This window comes from Cebus imitator, unplaced genomic scaffold (genome assembly GCF_001604975.1).
Source record: "Cebus imitator isolate Cc_AM_T3 unplaced genomic scaffold, Cebus_imitator-1.0 Scaffold77, whole genome shotgun sequence".
Taxonomy (NCBI): domain Eukaryota; kingdom Metazoa; phylum Chordata; class Mammalia; order Primates; family Cebidae; genus Cebus; species Cebus imitator.
The window spans coordinates 3,740,773-3,762,395 of NW_016107392.1; the positions used below are offsets into that span (position 1 = coordinate 3,740,773).

The window sequence follows — 21,623 nt, forward strand, 5'->3', positions numbered from 1 at the left end:
ACGGGGTTTCACCATGTTGACCAGGATGGTCTCGATCTCTTGACCTCGTGATCCACCCGCCTCGGCCTCCCACAGTGCTGGGATTACAGGCTTGAGCCACCGCGCCCGGCCAGGGATTTTCTATATGGAAGAGGCTCCCTTTGGCTCCTCAGCTGATAAGATACCAAGAGACTTTCAGAGGCTGAAAGTGATGGTCTCTGTCCTCATCGACAAGGAACCTTTTCTCTCTGCCTGTATGTGTGCATGTGTGCATATGTGTAGCCCATGCATAAATAAAAACATTATGTGTATCTTGATACTTTTATCTATCCATTTCATTGGTCTTGCTCCTTGTCTTTGCTCCTTCCCCAACCCCACTCATTTTTCTCTTCCTTTTTTTCTCCCCACAAAGTCTTGCTCTGTCGCCAGGCTGGAGTGCAGTGGCGCGATCTCGGCTCACTGCAACCTTCGCCTCCCTGATTTAAGTGATTCCCCTGCCTCAGCCTCCTGAGGCTGGGACTACAGGCATGCACCACCACGCCTGGCTAATTTTTTTGTGTTTTTAGTATAGAAGGGGTTTCACCATGTTGGACAGGATGATCTCGATCTCCTGACCTCATGATCTGCCCCCTTGGCCTCCCAGACTGCTAGGATTACAGGCGTTTCTCTTCCTTTTATCTTTCTCCACCCTCACCTTTGTTTGCTTCAAATTACCAGGATTCTCTTAGGGCCCTGGAGAACATGCAAATTCCTGGTTAAAGTGAGACACGGGAGTGATGAGAAGATAACACCATTGTGTGCGCGAGTGTGTATGATTGGATGTGTAGACTGTGCCTGCGCCTTATTTATCTTTGTAGTTCTAAGTTCCAGCAGGGTAGAGTGCCTGGCACATAGTGGGCATGTGGGAAGTGGTGAATGACTGAATAAATGAATATCTGTGTGTTTGGCTAAATTAAGGTGGAAATGGGGGTTGCAGGAAGGGAAATTATGTCTGAACATCCCCATACTGCTCTATGGATGGGATGGAAAATAATCTAAATAAGATTTCAATGGGGATGAGTATATAAAGTTATTCTCCTTTCTTCATGAGTTCAAAATTCCAAATATAAGTAGGTTTCCTTTAAAAATGTAACTTTTAAGTTGGATTTTCCCAGAACTTTCACTGGCCCACATTAGCCTGGAGCTATGTGAGATCCAGCCTTCTATGTGAAATCGAGGGATTGTGTGTGGGTCACTGTTTTCTTACTTGTCTTTTTTCCAACCCCTTCTTGTCCCTGGAGTAGTTTCTACCCCTTGGTGTTCTGGGTACGGAAAAAAGCCATTGATTAATCCAAAGCAGTGTTTCCCAGCCCTTTCAGCCACTGGGGTTCCTGCTCACCTTTGGAAGTGTCAAGAAGGAGGTGTCCTCTTGCTTCAGGCTGTCCTGGAGGGGAGGCCACCTGGCCCCATCACTTGGGGCTCTCTGGGTTAAGTCCAGGCCTTCAAGAAAGGTGTTTCCCAACTTTTCTTGTCATGTACCAACCCTTTAAAACACAGAGCAGTCAATCTACTCCCAATTTCAAGCTATCATTGGCTCCTAAACTCTAACCTATTGGGTTGCAATTAAAATTTACTATCCAATTTTATACTCACAGACTTCAACTAAATTAGAGAACCATCTGGTGAATAAAGAAAGTCTTGTTTCAGAGCGGCATTTGCTTAGGCTAGGGAGGGTGGCAGGTAACAATGGGGAACTGTTTTGGATACTTCTTACCAAGACACTTCACTTCCATCTCCTTCCTTCATAAAGTGGGGAGAGAATTCCTACCTCCCATGCCCCAAAACACTATCCTGATGCACTAGATGTCTGGGAAATGGTTGGAGGAAAGGGATCCATGGAAAGCAGTCCAGGGAGTCTGAAAAGCAGGTAATAAAACTGTTGCCATTTAAGTGTGCACTGTGCGTGCCAGGTACTTTACATACATTATCTTATTTAATGTTCATAAAACATTATGACACAGACACTCGTATTCTCATTTTACAGATGAAGCAATAGAGCCCAGAGGTGATGGAGTTTTCCTTCACCTATGAGTCACTGTGGTCTCTCTGCTTCTAAAACCCATGCTGCTGAATAGGGTGCTATTTCACTGTAGGTGGCTTTGCTAAAATCTTCCTTCCCAGGGTCCCAGACCTGCTGCCTAGGAGGCATGTGCATTTTCCACGCAGAGAAAGTACAACCTCACAAGAAGCCCAGAGCGCATCCTCACACCAAGCATGCTCTCTGGCCAGCCCATGTCCTCTTTCAGCTCTCAAAAGGCCATCGTGCTAAACCTTCTGGTGATGCCCTCCCTTAGCCAGCCAGCCTGAGCTAGGGGGAGGCCCTGCATGGGAAGGCGTTAGAGAGACATCCGAGTTGGCTTTCAGACAGCTGCCAAGCCTAGGGGTAGAACTAGACATGGTGAAAGATGGGGAGGACGCATGGGCACATGGGAGCCTAAAAGTTTGGGTTTCGTAATCCAGCACTGCCCATTTCGTAATCCAGACAGGCTGCCTTGGAATAGCTGCAGTAGCTTCTCTGGGAGATTGTTAACTCACTCTTGCAGGATCATTAGAAGACTTAATTGAAACAATATGTGTAATGTGTAGGCACTGTGCATTGCACATGGTGGGTACCCAAGAAATGACATTATCTACTATTATTAGGACAAGTCGTAGAACTGCTCTTCTGGCTAATTTGAAGGACAGTGGCATGTGTATGAAGGGGTTGGTCACAGAGTTGGAAGACAGACAGATGGGCAGATTGAGGCCCAGGCTGATGGCAAGGTAAAGCTGTCCTTCCCTCATCAATAGAGGGGAGAACTGGGGCAGGTGGGCATGAAGGAAGCAGATGTTAGTCCCACCTTGGAAGTTGAGGGGTTCCCCCAGCAGGGGCAGTAGCCTGCGGTAGCCTGCTTGTGTCTGGCTGTTCCCATCTGTCTCCTGAGAACTGGCCCTCCAGGGACCAGCACCACAGTGAGATGAATGAAAATGGACCTGATTTGGAAAGACACGTGTTTCCTACAGCTTCCAGATCCATGGGAGCTACTGATGCCGGGCAAGTAGGAGGGGTTAATGAGAGCCCTTCTGTGCAGGATGCAGGCCCGGCTCACAGAGTTCTGCTATGGAAGGGGCCTCAGGACTCACTGGGGCAGGTCTCCTAGTTGAACTTCTCAGGGCAGGGCCTGGGTCTGACTGGACTCTGCTTCCCGCCAGCGCCTTGCCCCGAGCCTGGAACACAGGGAGTTGGTAATGAGGGGCATGAATGTTCTGCCACCCTCTGCAACTTTGGTTAAACAAGGCTTTCTCTGGCTATCTCCATCTTCCCCAGTGTAAAACCTCAAGAGTAGGGCAGGGGGATGTAGCAGCCATTTAGGAGCTGGGCTGTGCGTCCAGCTTTTCATACCTCTCTCCTTTCAGTTCACATCATGGCCTCTGGGGACAGTGAAACAAGGTGCCCAGTGCCTGGATTCATGACCTCCCTTTGCCCTTCTCTGTCTTGGGGCTTTGTGAGGCTCCTTATCCTCACAGCGTCCCTCATGGGGATTATAACACACCTACCTTTTTGGTGCTGTGTGGATTAAGTGGGTCAGTATTTCTAAAGCACACAGAACAGCAGTGTGGAATAAGATCTATATCAACATTAGCTATCATTATGTTTATTTTGCTGGTGAAGAAACTGAGTCTACTAAGGGCCCTAGGAAATGACTGTGTGACAGAATTAAACCCAAGCATGACCGACTCTGAAACCAGGTTCATTACTGCTGCATACATGACACTCCCTCTCAAAGAACTGAGGTGTCCACTCCCTCGGGAGACAGAGCCCTCAAGACGTGGCACCTCCCCAGGCTGCCCCTCCCGTCCCCTGCCTCCTCCAGCACCCCACTTCAGGAGACACACCTGCAGTGTTCTCAGAAGCACCCCCTTGAGGGTGGATCCTATAGCTGACTTTTTAATAAATTTTTTAGTTTAACAGAAGTATGCAACGGATCATGCACAAAACAACTTGTCAGCATGCAGCTCGACGACTTTTTCCCACGTGAACATGCCCATCAGCACAGCACCAAACAGAACATGACCAGTCCCCCAGGATTTCCGGGGTGCCCCCTTTTAGTTACAGCCACTTTTCTACAACCATTGATTAACTTCATCTGCGTTTTAAATCCTTATTTAAATGATATTCTATAAAGAGCATGCCCTCTTTGGCATCTGGCTTTTTTCATTCAGTGCATTTGCAAGACCCATCCCTGTTACCATGTGTAGCAACAGGTCATTCGTTCTCATCACTGTGTGGTATCCATCGGGTGGAATACACCACAGTTCCTCCACCTGTTCTCTTATTGCTGGACATCTAAGTGTTTCCAGTTTGGAGCTATTACTGACAGGATTGCAATGCACACCTTTGGACATCTCAGGGTGGGTCTTCCATACCTACCTGAGTCGTTGACTTGTGTTTGCTGAGTGGATGACACCCCCTTGCAGGGATCTCTCAATGAAAAGACAATGGAGGTGGGAAAATAAAACCATCTTCTTTCTCTTCCCCTGCATAGAGCAGGGTCTTAGTCCCTAAGAAAACATCAAGAGCTACAGTTTAGAAGTTCTTTAGAGACTGTTGGGCTCAATCTTCCCCCTTTATCATGTGGATAAATGTAGGCCCCCAGAGAAGGAAATAGACTTACCCAGTGTTACCCAGCAAGGTGGCATCAGAATCCACATGGAACCCAGTGTCCTGACTCTGAGGCCACTGGTGTGTCAATAGCACCCCGAGGGCTGGAGAGGGGTGGGCATTAGTTACTCCCAAGCTCAGGAATGGGAATTCTCAGTCAGGGTGTAAGGTGCTCTGCCATGACGCAGGGCCCCTTATCAATTCTGCATCAGGGAAGAGCTCTAGAGTCTGGCAGAAGTGAGTTCCATCCCAACCCTGCCATTTACTAACCATGTGATGCTCTCTCTCTGCTTCAATTGATTCATCTCTAAACCAGAGGCTGCAATGGAGGTTAATCAGATACTTAACTCACTGCTAAGGGCTTGACAGCATTAGTCAGGTGGACTGTGGCTTAAGTGGCAGGCGAGAGGGTCATGAGTATGGGCACAGCCATCCCGTGGGGAGGTCACTGAGCTCCCCACCCTGCCGATGGCATCACGACTCCTGGGTCTCTCTGCAGGTCCCAGGCTACCGGCAGGAGCGTGTGGAGAAGGGCCTGAAGCTCTTCGCCCAGCTCATCAACAACAAGGTGTTCCTGCTGTCCTTCATCCGCACGCTCGAGTCCCAGCGCAGCTTCTCCATGCGCGACCGCGGCAACGTGGCCTCGCTCATCATGACCGTGCTGCAGAGCAAGCTAGAGTATGCCACAGACGTGCTGAAGCAGCTGCTGGCTGACCTCATCGACAAGAACCTGGAGAGCAAGAACCACCCCAAGCTGCTGCTCAGGAGGTGAGGGTACAGTCTGGTGCGCCCTGCTCCAGCCCAGCCATGCACCTAGCTCATCATGCCTTGCAGGGAAACTGAGGCAGAGCTCCTAGGAGAGCAGCCACGTTCCCAACTAGCCCAGAGCCAGGGCTACATTGCAGCCTCCCTTAGAGGATCCTGTCCACTATCCTCAGGAGTCAAGGACGCACGGACTTGTCCGCTCACCCTCTTGTTCTCTTGCCCCTATATCGAATCTCCATCTTTCCTTCTCTGCCCTTCTACTTAATCTTGACCCTGTCTACTGCAGTCTCCTCTCATGGAATCTTCAGAGGCTACTTAGACCATCCTCTGGCCTTATCTAAGTCCAAAGTTGGATTAGGTAAGAGGACCCCTGGCCTCATGCCATCAGAGGGTCGGGGACAGCAGTGGGAGCACACTGGAGCTTCTTAGAAAAGCAGAATCGCAGGCCAGGTGCAGCAGCTCACGCCTGTGATCCCAACACTTTGGGAGACCAAGGCAGGAGGATCTCTTGGGGTCGGGAGTTCGAGACCAGGGCAACATAGCAGGCCACATAGACCTCATCTCTACAAAAATTAAAATATAAAAGTTAGCCAGGCATGGTGGTGCGTACCTATAAATTTTCAGCTACCCTAGAGGCTGGGGCAGGAGGATCCTTTAAGCCCTGGAGTTTGAGGCTGCAGTGAGCCATGATCTCACTGTTGCACTCCAGCCTGCACAACAGAACAAGACCGTGTCAATAAATAAATAAATAAATGCAGAATGTCAGGTCTCTCTCAGACCCACCGAATCAGAATCTGCATTTTAATGAGGAATCCAGCTTATCCCAACCCATATTAAAGTTTGAGAGCACAGAATAAAAGTACTTTAGTGGTGTCTCACCCCGTGCAGCCCAGCAAGCGTTTCCTGGCACCTGCTGTAGGCTCTAAATGGGCCCAGAGTCCACCACTCAACACCCTGGAGGCCTCAGACATGACACTGTTGAAACCTTAAAGGTCCTATGTCAAGACATAACCTTATCCTGTGGCTTTGGCCTTATAGGAAATAGGGACTCTCACTCTATCTGTGCTTCTGTGTGAACTTTCTGTATACTTGAAGACCATTTTTCCTCTAGGCCAAGTTATTCCCATGCCTTTGGCCTTGGCATATCTGACGTTAGAAAACACCCACGTCATGTCATTACGTCCAGCCCTCTGCCTAGACCACGCATGTACCGTTTGCCTGCTGTCTGCCTGTCCCCTGGACTTCCATCTTTGGTCTCTGGGTCTCAGGCTGGACTTCCGTGGCTCCCACTTGGTCCAGTGGGTAGATTTGCCTTTCAGAAGTGTTTACTTCAAGCTTTTTCCTAGAGCGGTGGGCATGTGCCTGCACAGCTGCAAAAGTCTGCTACATATAAGAGCTAGCTGACAGCTTTGGAAACAGCAAGGTAGATCATTTTGATTTTTGTTTTATTTTCACCACGCAGCCACCCACTGGCATAATTCCAGGGTTGCCACTGCCTGCCAGAGCTCCCACCGACAGCTTCCCGGCATGGTCTCACTCTGCCTCTGTGTCTCCTCCCGTTTTCCGTTCTTGCTCTCCTGGTTGCTCTTGCTTCCTTCTGCTCTCCTTCCCTTTCTTCTTCTTGCCCTGGCTGCCCACCTCCTTTCCGTATTCTTCCTTCTTTTCTCTTCCCAGCTTCGTTTTGTGCTGGCGGCCTCCCAAATACCTTGTGATTGTAGTTATTAACATTTTCTGGCAACTGCAGCTTGAAACTCTAACCAGACATACCTGGATGGGCTAGTTTCTCTCTGGAGCTGGCCGCATACTAAGTGTAAGTTTGAATGTAATTCGTTTTCTCTAAATGGATGCAACCGAGAATGTCCTTGGGCTGACTGCACTGCTGCTGCATCTTCACTTCCAAAGTCAAAGAATAAATGGGCTTGGGTTGTAGCACGAAAGACACAAGCTAGACTCAAGAATGAACTTTCTGTCATTGCAAATGAAACCCTAGAAGGGCTCCCAAGGGAAGTTCCAAAGGGTGTAGTAGCCTTTGCAATAGGACAGTTTCAACATGGCTTGGGATGAGCAGGGTATATGGCTTTCTGCTGCTCCCAGCGCCAGGGCCTGTAGCTCAGGCCGTAGGCTCAGATGGCCAAGCTGAGCTTCTGACACGGATCCTCCTCCTGCCACCTTTATTCCTATTCCCTGCCGAATTGGTACTTCCCCAGGGTTTGGGATTTTTTTTTCCCCCCAAAAGAACACATCTAGCCTATAAAGTTCTCTAAGGCTATACTGACTAATAGGAGAACTATGAACCACATGTGACTATTTAAATCTAAATTAGTTAAAAATAAATCGGGTTCAGTTCCAGTTCCTCAGACATGCTGGCCACATTTCAAGTGCTCAGTAGCTACGTGTGGCTGGTGGCTACCATATTCAATGGCACAGGTAGAGAAAATTTTCATCATCACGGGACGTACAATTGTACAGTGGTGCTCTAAGGCATTCCAGCCAAAAACCCACCCACAGCCTGACGCCCGAAATGTCATCTTCCAGCTTTGTAGGAAAAACTCATCTTACTGTTATGGGGGCGTCTAGGAGTCCATGAAACTCTTGTATTCATTAGGATCTCAAGGTTTGGCCTACACGCTAGAAGGAGCAGATCAATGCACATACTTCCTCCCCTGTCCTTCCCAGCCCATGGGCTCTGACTAGCTACTTCTTTCTTTGTCTTGTTCCGCTGGTTCCCTCGGTGACTGCTGACAGGACTGAGTCGGTGGCTGAGAAGATGCTGACCAATTGGTTCACTTTCCTCCTCTACAAGTTCCTCAAGGTAGGGTTGAATGTGGACGAATTTCTGGCCCTGCCTCATTCATTCTCTGACTGCGGATCCCTCCACACCCCAGTCCTCCCTTACTGGGAGTCCATGAACTCTTATAACCCCACAAGCAATGGAATTTGCCCTCATCATGGACAGCCTAGGGAGACAGATCCCTGCAGTCCATCGTAGCTGCAGAGACAGTCTTCCTGAGGCTGGTTTCCCCCTGCCTGGGGAGGGATAGGTGAGCCCTGAGAGGCTCTGCATGGTCCCTAAAGCTGAAGCCCCATTTGAAGCTAAAAACAATTTGCCCATTATTCTCTGCTTTCCCTCTTCCCTCTCCCAGCCCCAGATTTACTGAGGTTGATGAGGGCCCCAGGCCAGTGCAGAAGCCGCATGTTGCAACAGATAAGCCAAGGATGCGCCTGGGAGCTGGAAGAGGCTCAGCTTCCAATTATTAACTTATGTTCTAAGGGGTTCATGCCACCCAGGACTGACCTCTGCCTTTGGATGGGGTCTCTGAGAGAGCAGGGTGGGGTTGGGGGGGAGCAGAGAGGAGGGGAGGGGAGTGGGGGAGGAAGAAAGAGCTCTGGAGAGGCAGTGGTAGGAAAGGGCAGAATGGGAAAAGACCCCATGATCCAAAGAACCAGGAGGAAGGCCAACCTGAGGATGAGGAGCTGGAGAGAAGGAGATGAAGAGCTGAGGATAAAAGTGGGGGCGGGGGGGGGCAGGCTGAGGGACTTGGCAGGGGTTGGAAGCAGCCCTTTGGAGAGGCAGGGACTGGGAGCACACGCAATGTTCCGGGAACTCCTCCCAGTGAGGTTCTTCTCACCTCCAGGAGTGTGCTGGGGAGCCTCTCTTCTCCCTGTTCTGTGCCATCAAGCAGCAGATGGAGAAGGGCCCCATCGATGCCATCACGGGCGAGGCCCGCTACTCCTTGAGCGAGGACAAGCTCATCCGCCAGCAGATCGACTACAAAACCCTGGTGAGCCTGCCCATCTGTTTCCCCTGGGGCTTTGACAAGCGGGCTTCGGTCCTGGGTAGAACTGCTCAGCAGAGGCGGAAAGGCTAAACAGCTGTCTCTCCAGGTGTGTCTGCTATGTGGGCCCAGCCAGGTGCTCCCCCTGTGTCTATCACCCCAGACTTCCTCTGTTCTGTTTCACCAGGGCATTTGGATTTGGGGACTAGTAGCTCAGACACATTTGAGTGATACTTCAGCCGATGAAATGGGGGTTTCAGACCACACCAGTCGCAGGGTCGTAGCCCTTGACCCAGGTGAACTCCTATTCTGTCTTCCCAGCTTAGAGTCAGTGCTTTACAGAAGAGGTCCCTGCAGGCAGAGAGTGGGGGACAGAGAGGAAGGGAAGCTACAGAGTTTCTCATAGTTCTGAAGCCCACATTTGCCTTCTGCTCTAAGTTCAAATACAACTCTGGCCCCAGCTGTATAATGCAAGGCCAAGATGGCCTAGTGGCGCAAGGCATGTGCTGAAGGAACATGGGGATCCCCTCCAGCAAGGTCAGACACCCTCACCTGACAAAAACAGCTACCCTAGGAGGCACAAAAGCTTAGCATTCAAGAGCATGGCCTTTGGACTCAGACCTGGATTTGAGCCCTGACTCTGCCTTTGACCAACAGGGTGAATGGGGGCAGGTCCCTAACCTCTCTGAGTTTGGGTGTCTTTATCAGAAATATTGGGAACATCAACAGAACTGCCTAAAGTAGGGATGACTGCAGTTGTTCACAGTGAAGTTGTGCAGAGGATCAAATGGGACAAGATGAGCAGGCGGTGAAGCCCGCGTCACACCCGCGCACTAGCACTTGGTCACACAGGCCACGCCTGCCTCTCCCACCGTGACCATGCGTCCACTCGCTGCTCACTCTTTTCATACCCAACCCAGGGAGTTCACTCTCAGATTTTTTGGAGATCACTGTTATCTCCAACCAGCTCTTTTTCTCTGAGGAAGGGGAGGAGATGGGCAAAGAGGAAGTATGCAAAGATAAGAGCTGAGTGTTGGGGTGATAGGCAAGTGGCACCCAAGAGTGGAGGCAAGAGAGACAGAAGGGAATGAGGAGGACAGGGGCTGTCGGGAGAGGAAGGAGCCACAGCAGCCTGGGGACGGTAGGGCTGGGAGGGAGTGCGATTCTTAGACAGCCCCTCCAGCTGCTCTGAGCTGTGGGGGGATGTCGAATTCCAGTCCCTGTGGCCAGCTGGGGAGACAGTTCCCACCCTTGAATGAGGTGGGAGGGCTGGGAAGGCTGCAGCCATGATCCACCTACCTCACTCTCATTTTCCAAAAGCCCCGGGAATCCCAGTAGATTTCTGAACAGATTTGTGGGGATTGGCTCCGTGATGAAGATTCAAAGGAGCAGCCTGTGAACGAGGCCCCTGCTTCCTGGCAGTTACCATCTGCTTGGAAGGAGAGAGAGAGAGAAAGGCTCCAATTAAAATGGAAAAGGGGGGAAAAACCCTTCCAAAAATAGAGACCTGCATGGGTTTCTTAATGAGACAGAACTATGGCTTAAATGTCTTCGACCCCATCTCCCCTGCTCCGCTCCCTTTCTTTCCTGTCTCCTCAGCACCTTCCCAGTATTGAATCCAACACAATGAGTTGTGATAATGTTCTGTCCCCAAATTGCAGCATCCTTTGTTCCAGAGGCCATGGTACTGGTAGCGCACTGAGCTGGTTTTAGGTGACGCAACTTAAAGAGAATGTGAGGAAATTGGAGGGGGTCAGGGACCAGCATCCATTAAGGTGGGAAACCTTGGGGACAGGAGCAGTGAGGAAAGAGGAAAGAAACTGCTGTTGATTTGCCTGGAGAAAAAACGGCCACAGGGGGTTTAGCAGCCACCTTCAGGCCTGGGGAAGGTGTTTGCACATGTGCAGGGGAGTGGCCCCCTTGGGGTGTGGACGGAAGGCAAGAAATCGTGCAGGACAGCAGCACGAAGGGCAGGCAGTCTCTCGAGAGCCAGCCAGATACAAAGATGGGGAGTCCTGGGACTGGGCGGTGGCTGGAGGAGCCCAGGGTGCTATGGGCCTGCTAAGAGTAGCCTTGCCTTGAGCAGGAGTGAGAACCGCAAAGAGGCTCTAAGAGGCTTGGGGGGAAAGCGAGTGTACTACTCTGCAGTCAGGTGTGCCTCCTAGGGCTTTAGTGATTTATTAGATTGATGCTGGAGCTTGGACTGGTGTGGCTCAGGTCCCTGCTTCTGGCAGTGCCCCAGTACCACCATCGGCAACATCTGGGTGCTAGAGTGCAAGATGCCTACTTGGGGCCCACTAGAGCATGAGGTGCCCATGTGGGAGCCTCGAGCCAGGCAATGCTAGATGCCCACCCAGGAGCCTGCTAGAGTGCGAGGTGCCCACCTGGGGGCCTGCTAGAGCGTGAGGTGCCCACCCGGGGGCCTGCTAGAGCGCGAGGTGCCCACCCGGGAGCCTGCCAGAGCGCGAGGTGCCCACCCGGCAGCCTGCCACAGCGTGAGGTACCCACCTGGGAGCCTGCTAGAGCACTAGATGCCCACCAGGGAGCCTAGGAGCACTAGCTAGTTTCCTGGGAATCTGAAAAATGTGGAGTCTCAGGCCCCATCCGAGACCTCCTAGATCAGAATCTGTGTCTCAACAAAGCTCCCAACTACTTGTATTCACATTAGCATTTGAGAGCCACTTCCCTAGCAGAGAAATCGCCAGGCAGATTGTTAATAAACTAGCCAAGAAGCGCCGGGGAAGGGAAACTGTGAGTGGAGCTCTGGCTTGGCCAGCTGCCAGGGGCTCTGTCCTTCTGTGGGGCCACTGCTCCCACTTTAGAACTCCAACCCCTGCCCTGAAGTGCGCCACAGGGTTGTTCTCATGAGGCCATGCTGAATTCTTGTGGAAGTAGAAATGCCAGATCACATTTAGGTGGCAGCCTCTGCCTCATGGTTCCCTCAGAGGAGGAAGCCCAGAGCAAGCCGCGTTGCTGTCTTGGGAAGTCTGAGCTGCCCCACCAGGGCCCAGAGGACAGGACAACAGGGGCTGCCAGAACAGCCCAAGGGTCAGGCTTTGCTTGGCTGCTGAGCAGAGGGAAGGGGCCAGAAGGCCCTTAGAAGGAGGGGTGCACTTGGGGCAGAAGTCTCTCCACCATGTTTTCAGGTGAGGGCATTTTGAGGGTGAGAGTTTGGTTTTATAGATTTCAGGGGTTTTCTTCTCCTTCTTAATGGAATAAGCGTGTTCATATTTGAGCTCATAGCAGTCTAGCTGCTAATGAAAGGCAGGTGCCCAGAGCCCGGGCTTCTGATTGCCACCACATGGAGCAAGAAGGGGGTGGAATGGGGAGACACTGGTGTCTGGCTCTGCAAACCAGATGGGACAACTAGGAAATGCTTATGGGGGCATGGAGGGAGTGAAAGTTCCCAGGAGAGAGGCACAGGGAGGGCTCGCTGGCAGCAAGACCGGAGGGAGAGTTTGGGCACCCAGAAGGGAAGGGGGCACTTGGCGTCACTACCCCTAGGATGCCCAGCCTCTCTGCCTTGGATCTTGCATGCTCACTTATCCCAGTACCCACAGCACCCACCCTGTTCCCCTGCAGTCCACCCATGAGCCCACACGGTGCTGTCGATGTAGAAAGAACCCACTGTGAGAACAGCAAGAGAAGAAAAGTCTTAATCTTTTTAAAAGGAAAAGCCCAGAACTTTTTAAAGAAAAAAAAATAAAAAGACAGTTAAAACTGTCTTTCAATTTTAATTTAAACAGTTAATGAAAAGTTAAAACTCTTTTTTAATTAAAAATTTAAAAAGAGTTTTAACTTTTCCTACTAGCTCCAAAAACAGAAACGGAGGCCCTGAGCCATGCAGTCACCTCTTCCCCCGAGACAGGGGTTCAAGTTCAGGGCCAGGACTGAACCTGCAATATTTAAAGAGCATCTTTTTATTTTTAAAGAATACATTGAATGTCTTATAGATTTGCCAACCTCTAATCAGGCGAATGAGACCTTCACAAAAATCAAAGCTTGTGAAATCTTTGGAGAAAGAAGCCAGATTCCTATTAGTTCTGTGTGTGTGTGTGTGTGTGTGTGTGTGTGTGTGTGTGTGTGTGTCCGAGAAGGAGTGACAAGAAGGAAACAGCCACACATGGATGGGCAGGGAGGGGGTCTCAGAGGTGGGTGAGGGTTTGGGTGTGCCGCTGTAACGGACTCCTGCATGCATGTGTGAGAGAGAGCACGTGTGCATGCATGCATTGGCGTCCGTTCTGTTGCAAATTTCCCCTCACTGCTACCACATGCTTGGGCATTGTTCCCTTTGAAAAATCAGGATTGTAATGAAGTTTGTTCTGACAGTGCAGCTCGTACTCCCTCAAGGATGTTGAAGCCAAGGCATTGTCCTGCTTGCCTGGACAGGAAAGGGCAGTGGGCTTGGTGGGAGCACAGATGGCCTGGAGCCACCCTACCCCTCCCCAGCCCATCCTGGAGCAGAGGAGCCAGTCAGGGCGGGGTCCCATGGTGCTGCAGTGCTGTAGGGAATCTAGGAGCTTTTCCTGCTGCCCCATTTCATATGCCTCCTCTCCCCACCTTTCCCTCAGGTCCTGAGCTGTGTCAGCCCAGACAATGCCAACAGCCCTGAGGTCCCAGTAAAGATCCTCAACTGTGACACCATTACTCAGGTCAAGGAGAAGATTCTAGATGCCATCTTCAAGAATGTGCCTTGCTCCCACCGGCCCAAAGCTGCAGATATGGACCTGGGTGAGTAGGCTGCCCACCCAGGGGCTGTCCTTGTGGCTGGTTCTAAATTCGCCTCACCTTCTCCGTCAGCAGAGGCAGGGCTGGGGTAGAGATCAGAGGGGGAGAATCACTGGCTGGAGGGACTCAGGCATGCCCGGGCCCCCCCGGAGCCCATGGGCTTGGCTTCCTGGACCGCTTGGAATTGACCAGAGCTGGTCAGGGGGCAGTTTGCAGAGAAGGGACAGGGTCACTTGGCAGTCTGTTGGTGATCTGCCTGGCAGGATATGCCTCTGGGGTCCTTTGAGTAGCAGAGGGGTGGGAAATGAAGGAGTCATAGCTGGAAAGAAGGGAAGAAGGGAATTTAAGGGCACAGTCTATCAGCCTGAGCTCCTGTGCCCCAAGGTCCAGCCACTGCCTCTGTGGTCGCCTCAGACTCTTCCCTTCCTCTCAGCTCCATGCCTATAATTTTTGCCAAATACCTACGTCTTGAGGGCTCTGGGTCAGTGATAGAGAATGGAGAGAAAGTATAGGGAAAAATGAGATATGACAGCCTGCGGGGGAGCAGGATGACATTTTAATGGAATGTTCCATGAATAGATCTCCTCTATAAACAAGGGCATGCTGGTTACGGCCACCTGTACTTAGAGCCAGTTACGGTTTGCATGAGCAGGTCATAGATACCATCCTGGGGAAATCCTCCTGGAGAGCTCCAGGATCTGAAGAGGCCAGCGAGGAAGAAAGGCAGTTCCAGCATTGGGGGCCAGCATCAAACACACCTAGATTTGAGTCCTGGTGCCGCCAAATTCTAGCTGTATGACCCTGGTCAAGTAATCTGTGTACGCCTTAGTTTCCTAGCTATAATAGAGATAATCATAGTTTCTGCCTTGTAGTAAGAATTCGGTGAGATCATGCATGTAAAAGCCTCTTTAATGCAGCGTGTGGTCCATCATACACACTAAGTATTGGCTGCTGGCATCACTGATTACGAGGATAATATAAGGAGACTGGGTGTGACTGTTTGTTGATGCTGGGCATGGAGGAAGAAGCGTTGATGTGTGTGTGTGCTCGTATCTGGAGATTCCTGGCAACATAGTGGTGGGAGGACCCCTCAGATGTCTCTAATCCATCCATCTGGCCTCTAAGCTGGCTTCGGCTAAGCCATCCAAGACAGACGGGCATCTCTGCTATTTTCTAAAATCCAGAGGGAATTTTCGTCGCCTCCCACTGCCTCACCCCACTCCCTCTGAATTCTGATGCCTAAAGATTCTTAGGATCAGGAAGTTGTAGTAACTCCTCTAAATTCTCACTTCTTCATTTAACCCCATCTCTTCTCGCTTGGCTCTTAACTGAAGGTACTTGGCCCTGTGCTCTGAGCTTGGATGCTGAGGGAGGGAGACTGGGTGAGCATGTGTCTCCCTCTACCGTGGAGGTGTCTCTGAGTATGCTGTTTCTGGGACACAGATGAAGCCAATATGTGATGGTGGTGGGAGGGGTGTGGGTGTGTGCTCATGTGTGTGCCCTTAGAGCCAGAGTGGATCTGTGTGTCTGCTTGCATTTGATTTGCTTTTGCTGCCATGAAGATCCCACAGACTCATGGGATGAACCTGTTATGGCCCAGTGGGAGAGAGAACAGTTCCTGGAAGGAGGACTATTGTGTTTCCCCTGTCCAAACAATTCAGTGGGATACTCCTTAATGGATTTTTCCAGAGAGACTTGAGTTTGGTAGTGGAATCAGCTAGCACCCACTGTTCCTGTTTTATCTGTGGGCCTTCAGCTTTGCAGGGTCCTTAATACAACTCAGGTGGGAGGAGAGTCAGGAGAGAGTGGGGCCAAGAGGGAGAGCTGTGATCAGAGCAGGCTCCTTCATGCTGGAAGGTCAGATTGCAAAGTTGTGCCAGAACATAGAAGGAGCACCTGCATGCAGCTGCATGAAGAGGTGTGTGTTTCTGTGCTTAAGAATGAGTGATTTCTAATAGGGGGCTCACAGAAGGCAGCCCCGTGAGCCTCATCCTGAGGGTCCCTTAAATCACTTCCTTCAAAAGCTTAGGGGTGCAAGCCCAGCAAAGCAAGTCTTTTATGAGATAAAAAGCCTCCTGCAGCCAGAGTTATAGACTATCTGGAGTGGAAACAGCAGCAGACAAAGCAGGTGCAGTCGCTCTTGCCATCCACCATGATGAAAGGAAGCCCAAGGGCAGCTCTACAACCAGGACCTGCCCAAGGGTGGCTAGTCTCCCCAGGTAGAGGCTGCTCGAGCCAGGGAAAGACTACCCACTTCCAAAGGGAAACAGGTCTCCAGTGCTCACCATAACTGTTCTGTTAGGTGCCCCAGAGAACAGAGGGGCTCCCTCTACCATCACATACACTGCTGGGCCACATCTGGAGGACTAAGATCCCCACAGCAGGGACAGATAACAGAGAGGAGCAAGAGGGGGCTGGGGCATTTTGATCCTCAGGGCCCCATCTTGCTGGGGGAGGAGCATCACGCTGAGCTGCTCAGCAACATCTCCCTGCTCAGCCATGATGGGTGCTTTTCTGAGAATTTCCCTTTTTCCTTTTGAATCCAGAGTTTAGAGCTGCCTGCAAAGCTCTAGGCTTCTTCTTTCCAAAGCTAAATTGCATAGCAAGAAAAATGGAGCCTCCTCAGAGACCCAAATGCTTTTTCCACACTATTCAATCACAGCCACCCAAGAGGAGAGAGAGGCAAGGCAAGCTGTTCCCTTCATGTAGGTGAAAGTGGTTTGAAAGCCTAAGAGCAATTTACAAATGTAAGGTGTGATTATTTATGCCAAAGGGACGCATAGCACATTGGCGCTCACTCAGCCACATATGCTGGACAGAGCCAAGACAGCACAGCATGACCCCTGACTTTCTCCCGCCACCCCCATGCCTCCTCCTCCCACAGCTGAGGGCATCCAGCAAAGGCTGCCTTCCCTCTGCTGAAGCCCAGCCCCTGGCAAGGCAGGAGCACCCATCCCAGGCCAGCTCAGCAGGAAGCAAAGACATCTGTCACTACCCTGTCCCTGTCCCGAGTAAATCCAGCCCAACCCTGTGCCCTCTTGCTTGGCTTTTGCCTCCTGCCTGTTATCGTCACTGTGGGCCCTGGCTTTGCCTGCCTGCTCACCCCTGACATGTCTATTCATTGCTCCCCCAGCTCCTCAGAGCTCTCCCACTCCTCTCCCTCCACTCCCTCACCAGACCTGTCCAAGCATTAAGGAGCCAAGATGGGAAACCATGTAAGGGTTTTCCAAGGAAATAGAACCAACAAGGTTGTATGTGTTTGTGTGTGTGTGTGTATAAATAGTGACACAGATATTTAAAGAAGTGACCACACTCTTATGGAGGCTGACAAGTCCAAAATCTGCAGGGTTGGCTGGCAGGCTAGAGACTCAGGGAGGAGGTGACATTGCAGTTCAACCTGAGGGCCGTCTGCTGGCAGAATTCCCACTTTCTCAAGGAAGGTCAGGCTTTGGTTCTAGTCAGGACTTCAGCTTCTTGGATGAGTCCCACCCACATTATGGAGAGAAATCTGCTTTATTCAAAATCCACCCTGATATAAATGTTAATCTCATAGAAACCCTCACGGAAACATCTCGAATAATGTGTGACCAAATATCTGGGCACTATGGCCCAGCCAAATTGACACGTGGTATTCACTATCCCAGGAACCACAGGGCCCACATTCACTGCAGTCTGTTGGAAGCTGGGGAAGGAAAGCAACCACAGGAGGATTTGGGACCAAGTCGGAGCTCTAAGGCACAGTGCCCAGGTACCACTCACTCTGCGACAAATGAGGCTGTCCCCACATCCAGGTTTATGTCCCTTTTCACCCACAGGTATCTGGGCAGGCGAGGTACCTGTTTCCATCACTAAACTCTTCAACAAACGCTAGAAGATCCTACACTGTGGCCAGCTCTGTGCCAGGCATGGGGGTCCTAATGTGCTTGGAAGTTCCCCACTTCTTAGCAGACTGGCAGAGGCAGGACATTTTTGTGTCTGAATGAAGGAACTCTTTTTCCTTCTCCCTTGAGTGATTTCCCTCAAGGGAACTCACTGGTGCCATTCTTTTCCCCTGCAGAGATGGAAAATCTGTGGCTCAGAGAAACACAGTGCCTGGGCCCAGGTCACACAGCAGGGAGGTGGGGAGAACTCAGTTCCCTTCACAAGCAGTCTCCTCTGCGGCCCATTTCCTCTCCTCTCTGCAACTGCCCGGTGACCTCCAGAGATCCCTGTAGTTTAATGCAAATGCTCTATCAATAGCCCCAGAACTCCCCACCCTCTCTCTGTCTTACGGCTCAAGCCGAGCAAACTGAAAGGATATATTTTTTCAAATAAGTAATTCCTGTAGGCAATAAAAAGATACACTATCTTCTGAGTGAAATATAAAGAGTTCACAGCAGCTGTCTCCTCAGTTTGCATTTTCCTCTGCACCTGATGGGAGGGACAGATAAAGATAATGGGATTTTTCTTTCTTTTTTATTTCACCTCCCTCTCTCCCTGGAAGGTGGAAATGTAACAAATTGGATTGTGAGTGTGTCTGTCCTTTGTGCTTGGTGCCTGGAGCAGGGCATCCGGCTGCCGGGCAGAGCTGCTGAGAGAGAGGTCAGAGCTAGCAATTTTCTCTTGGTGCCATGCATATGAATGCCAGGGTCACCTTTCCTCCTTCCCACGGACACCACCTGCCTTCTAAACTCTTCCTTGACCCACCATACCACCTGGAGCGATGCCAGAGCCCTGCGTTCCATATTCAAGAATATCTACTGAGTTCTAGCTTGTCTGTCTTAAATCGGGAAGCAGGGCACAGCCTTCCTGTGCCTTTTGCTCTCCAGGCACCCCCAAATAGCAACAACTCATCAGTGCACAGCGCTTCACACTTTACAAAGACCTAGTACCTTCAGTCCAAAGCACACACTTCTATTCAGGAATTTCTTCTTTTAAGCACCAGATGTCATAGGTCAATCATGTTCTATTTGGGAACTTGCTTTTAAAATATATTTTTTTAAAACACAGAACATTTTTAGAGGGTTACCTCTCCTGCTCCCAGGTCAACCTTCTGACCTCTGTAGCAGTCACACTCTGGTCCTCTCTTGGCTCTCCCAGCTCTTCTCTGGGGCCTGCTCCCAGCACTTCAGTGTGGCCGGGTGCTGAAGGTCTCAGGGCTCCCTGCCAGGTTTTTCCTTGGGGCTCTTCTGCTGATAGGCGTGCAGGGCCTCCTGCATCCTCCTCCTCAGCCCGGGTTTGGAGGATGGGGTGGGCTCCTAGTGAGAACCTGTTCACAGTGCCCCCAAAGTAAGGAAAGGTGCAGGGGTGGACTTCCAGGCATGTGTCCATGAAGGTGGTCCTGCATGACTGTGCAGGTCGATTTTGCTGGCTCTGCCCTGCCTGGTCGCTGTCTGCTTCCACCCTTGCCTTTCTTCAGCAGCCCTTCCTGAAGCTTTCTGGGATGGGTCTATCATCATCTCTTCCTAGGAGAGATGATGATAAGACTGGAAGTGGGGTTATTGCAAAGCCTGAAGGGTCCCCAGCCTGGGTAAAAGAAGGTGCATGTGCACATGTGTGTGTGAATGTGTGGGTGCCCTTGCACCCATCTGCATGTCTATACTGTGAGAGCCAGAACTACAAGGTGCCATGCACCCTGGGGAGAGTTTGCCTCTCAGCAGAGCACCTACTGGCGGATAGGGGACTCTTCAAGAGCCAGGCTAGTGGGGTCCTCCCTGCCAGCGTCCCCTTCCAGGTTGGCCTGCAGAGGATCTCTTTCCTCCCTATGCCTCAGCTTCCCACTGCCAATCACGTGGATCTCCACACACTTGGAGGCAAGCCAGTGTGCTACCTCCCCTTCCTAGAGACTCTGCAAGCACAACCTGGCCATCTTCTGAGTGTCCCTGAAACCCATCTCCACAGCCATCTCCTGAGCATCCCTGAAACCCACACCCCTGCCCCACTGCCTTAGCTTAGGTCCTCGCTGCCACTTCTGCTTTGGACAAAGGCGGCCATCCCGGCAGGGCTCATGCCTCTTTGTCCCTCTAGTAATGTTCTCCTCTCTTTATCCCCTCCCTACTCTGTCTCCACGGCCTTAGCTCAGCCCCAGACACCTTGGCATGGCATCCTGGATCTTTCTTACCTCAGCTCCTTACCTTCCCACGCCTCTCCAGCCTCTCCTTCCAACTTTCTCTGCTCAGACTCATCTATCCCTAGAGTTGCAACATGAGTGCCACCTTTGGACCAGAACAGCTGTCCCCCTGGCCAGCCAGCAAATCCCCACTCATCCTTCACAGTTTAAACTGGGCAGCCCTTTCCCACCACCTCCCTGCATCTCCTCCTCCCTGTCTCACCCCGGCCCTGACCACAGGCTCTTGCACAGCCTCTACACAAGGAGTCATCAAAAACAAGGGCTTATGTTTTATTCCGTTTCCTTGTTTAACTACCTCTCCTGCCCAGCTGGCCATGCCCAGCACACTGGGGTCACAAGGCAAGTGTGTGATGAATGAGTGAGTGTGGAGCCGCAGCACCTCCTGGACCTTGGTTCTGACCATGGAGACTGCAGGAAACGCATCTTGTGAGATGGGACCGTAGGTGTCCTCTTTTGTAGGAGACAATGTTTGTGAGGAGTCACTCTGCACCAGGATTTGCTTCAGCAGTCTCTGAGCTCAGCGTCTCATAGCATTTTGTGCCTGGGAGGTGTTTTCCAGCTTCTCACTATGCCCCATGGGCAGGCAAAAAATGCCCAAGAGTCTCAGCCTTCACAGGAGGATGCTGGCCATTGGCTGAGCTGTGACATTGCCTCTTGGCTGTCCTAATGTGGTCACCTCCTACGGAGCAAGGTAGAGCCTCAAAAGATAAATATTTTTAGAGATATTTTTATAGGCAAGACAGAAGGAGCCCAGCTGGTGAAGGATGCTGGATCAAGCACTGGGAGACCTGGGTTCTATTTATTTTCATTACTGTTATTGAAACTAACCACACATTGCATATGCAGCAAAGCACAAAATTAGATATTACCCTCACAGAGGACCTCCTGAGGCTGATTCATCCAGCTGGGCACACCATGAGGGGATCAGGGTGCTGGCCTTCATATCTAAGGTGGCAGGGCCGTCTCTTCCTCAGCTGACCCAACCTGACCTTGGGATCTTTACTCCTGGGGTGGGGATGAGATTTTATGAGCCCAGCCATGCAGTTCAGGAGAGGGCACTGCTCCTGGGCTAGAAAGAAGCCACTTCCATTGGCCTTTGACCTTGGCTTTTCCTGGTCCCAGTTTTACTCAGTAAAGCTCTATGACTCAGACTTCCATTGAGAGAAGGTCAGGAAGTTGTACAAGAGCACTCTAGAACGCTGAGCCCATGCCCATTTTCTGTTCTTGACACAATCTGTAACGAGCCTAGGGAAAACAGAGGCCATAACTGGCCTGAATAAGGGGTTTCAGGAAAGGAGGGAGGGTAGGTAAATATGGAAGTGAACAGGGTAAAAGTAAGGAATTTGGGTGAAGAGTGACATTAAGGAGTGGCTTTCCTTGTTGGCCTACTTGAAGTATTCTGTGCCAGGGAAATGTGGGGCTGCCCTCCAATTACACTCCACCCTCCCTCCTCCATTCCTGGTTTAGCTGGTTGGGCTACTTGTGATCCTTGCTTTCTTCCTGAAAGCCTCATGGATGGAGCTAGCCACACCAGCCGTCCGTCCCTCTGGGTTCTCTTTCATCATGACTAGGTTGTAGATGCTGC

The 21,623-nt window shown here is 51.1% G+C and overlaps 1 protein-coding gene and 1 long non-coding RNA gene across 4 annotated transcripts in view; one reads left to right on the forward strand and one right to left on the reverse strand.

Annotated features, from left to right (window-relative positions):
- LOC119471873 overlaps positions 1 to 5,080 on the reverse strand; it is a 13,123-nt gene extending 8,043 nt beyond the window's left edge. Inside the window, exons 1-3 of one of the 3 annotated variants that reach the window (XR_005200967.1) lie at positions 4,931 to 5,080; positions 4,430 to 4,560; positions 1,358 to 1,502 (exon numbers count right to left, since the gene is read on the reverse strand). This is a non-coding gene — a long non-coding RNA (uncharacterized LOC119471873). Of the gene's footprint in view, positions 1 to 1,357; positions 1,503 to 4,429; positions 4,561 to 4,673 lie in introns of all 3 variants that reach the window. The other 2 variants (XR_005200966.1, XR_005200968.1) reach the window with 2 other exon arrangements.
- The window catches only part of PLXNA4 (plexin A4), a 457,741-nt gene that overhangs the window by 408,233 nt on the left and 27,885 nt on the right, over positions 1 to 21,623 (forward strand). Inside the window, exons 22-25 of the mRNA XM_017532531.2 lie at positions 5,160 to 5,428; positions 8,171 to 8,237; positions 9,061 to 9,207; positions 13,773 to 13,932. Of these exons, the coding sequence (XP_017388020.1) occupies positions 5,160 to 5,428; positions 8,171 to 8,237; positions 9,061 to 9,207; positions 13,773 to 13,932 (643 nt within the window). The remainder of the gene's footprint in view (positions 1 to 5,159; positions 5,429 to 8,170; positions 8,238 to 9,060; positions 9,208 to 13,772; positions 13,933 to 21,623) is intronic.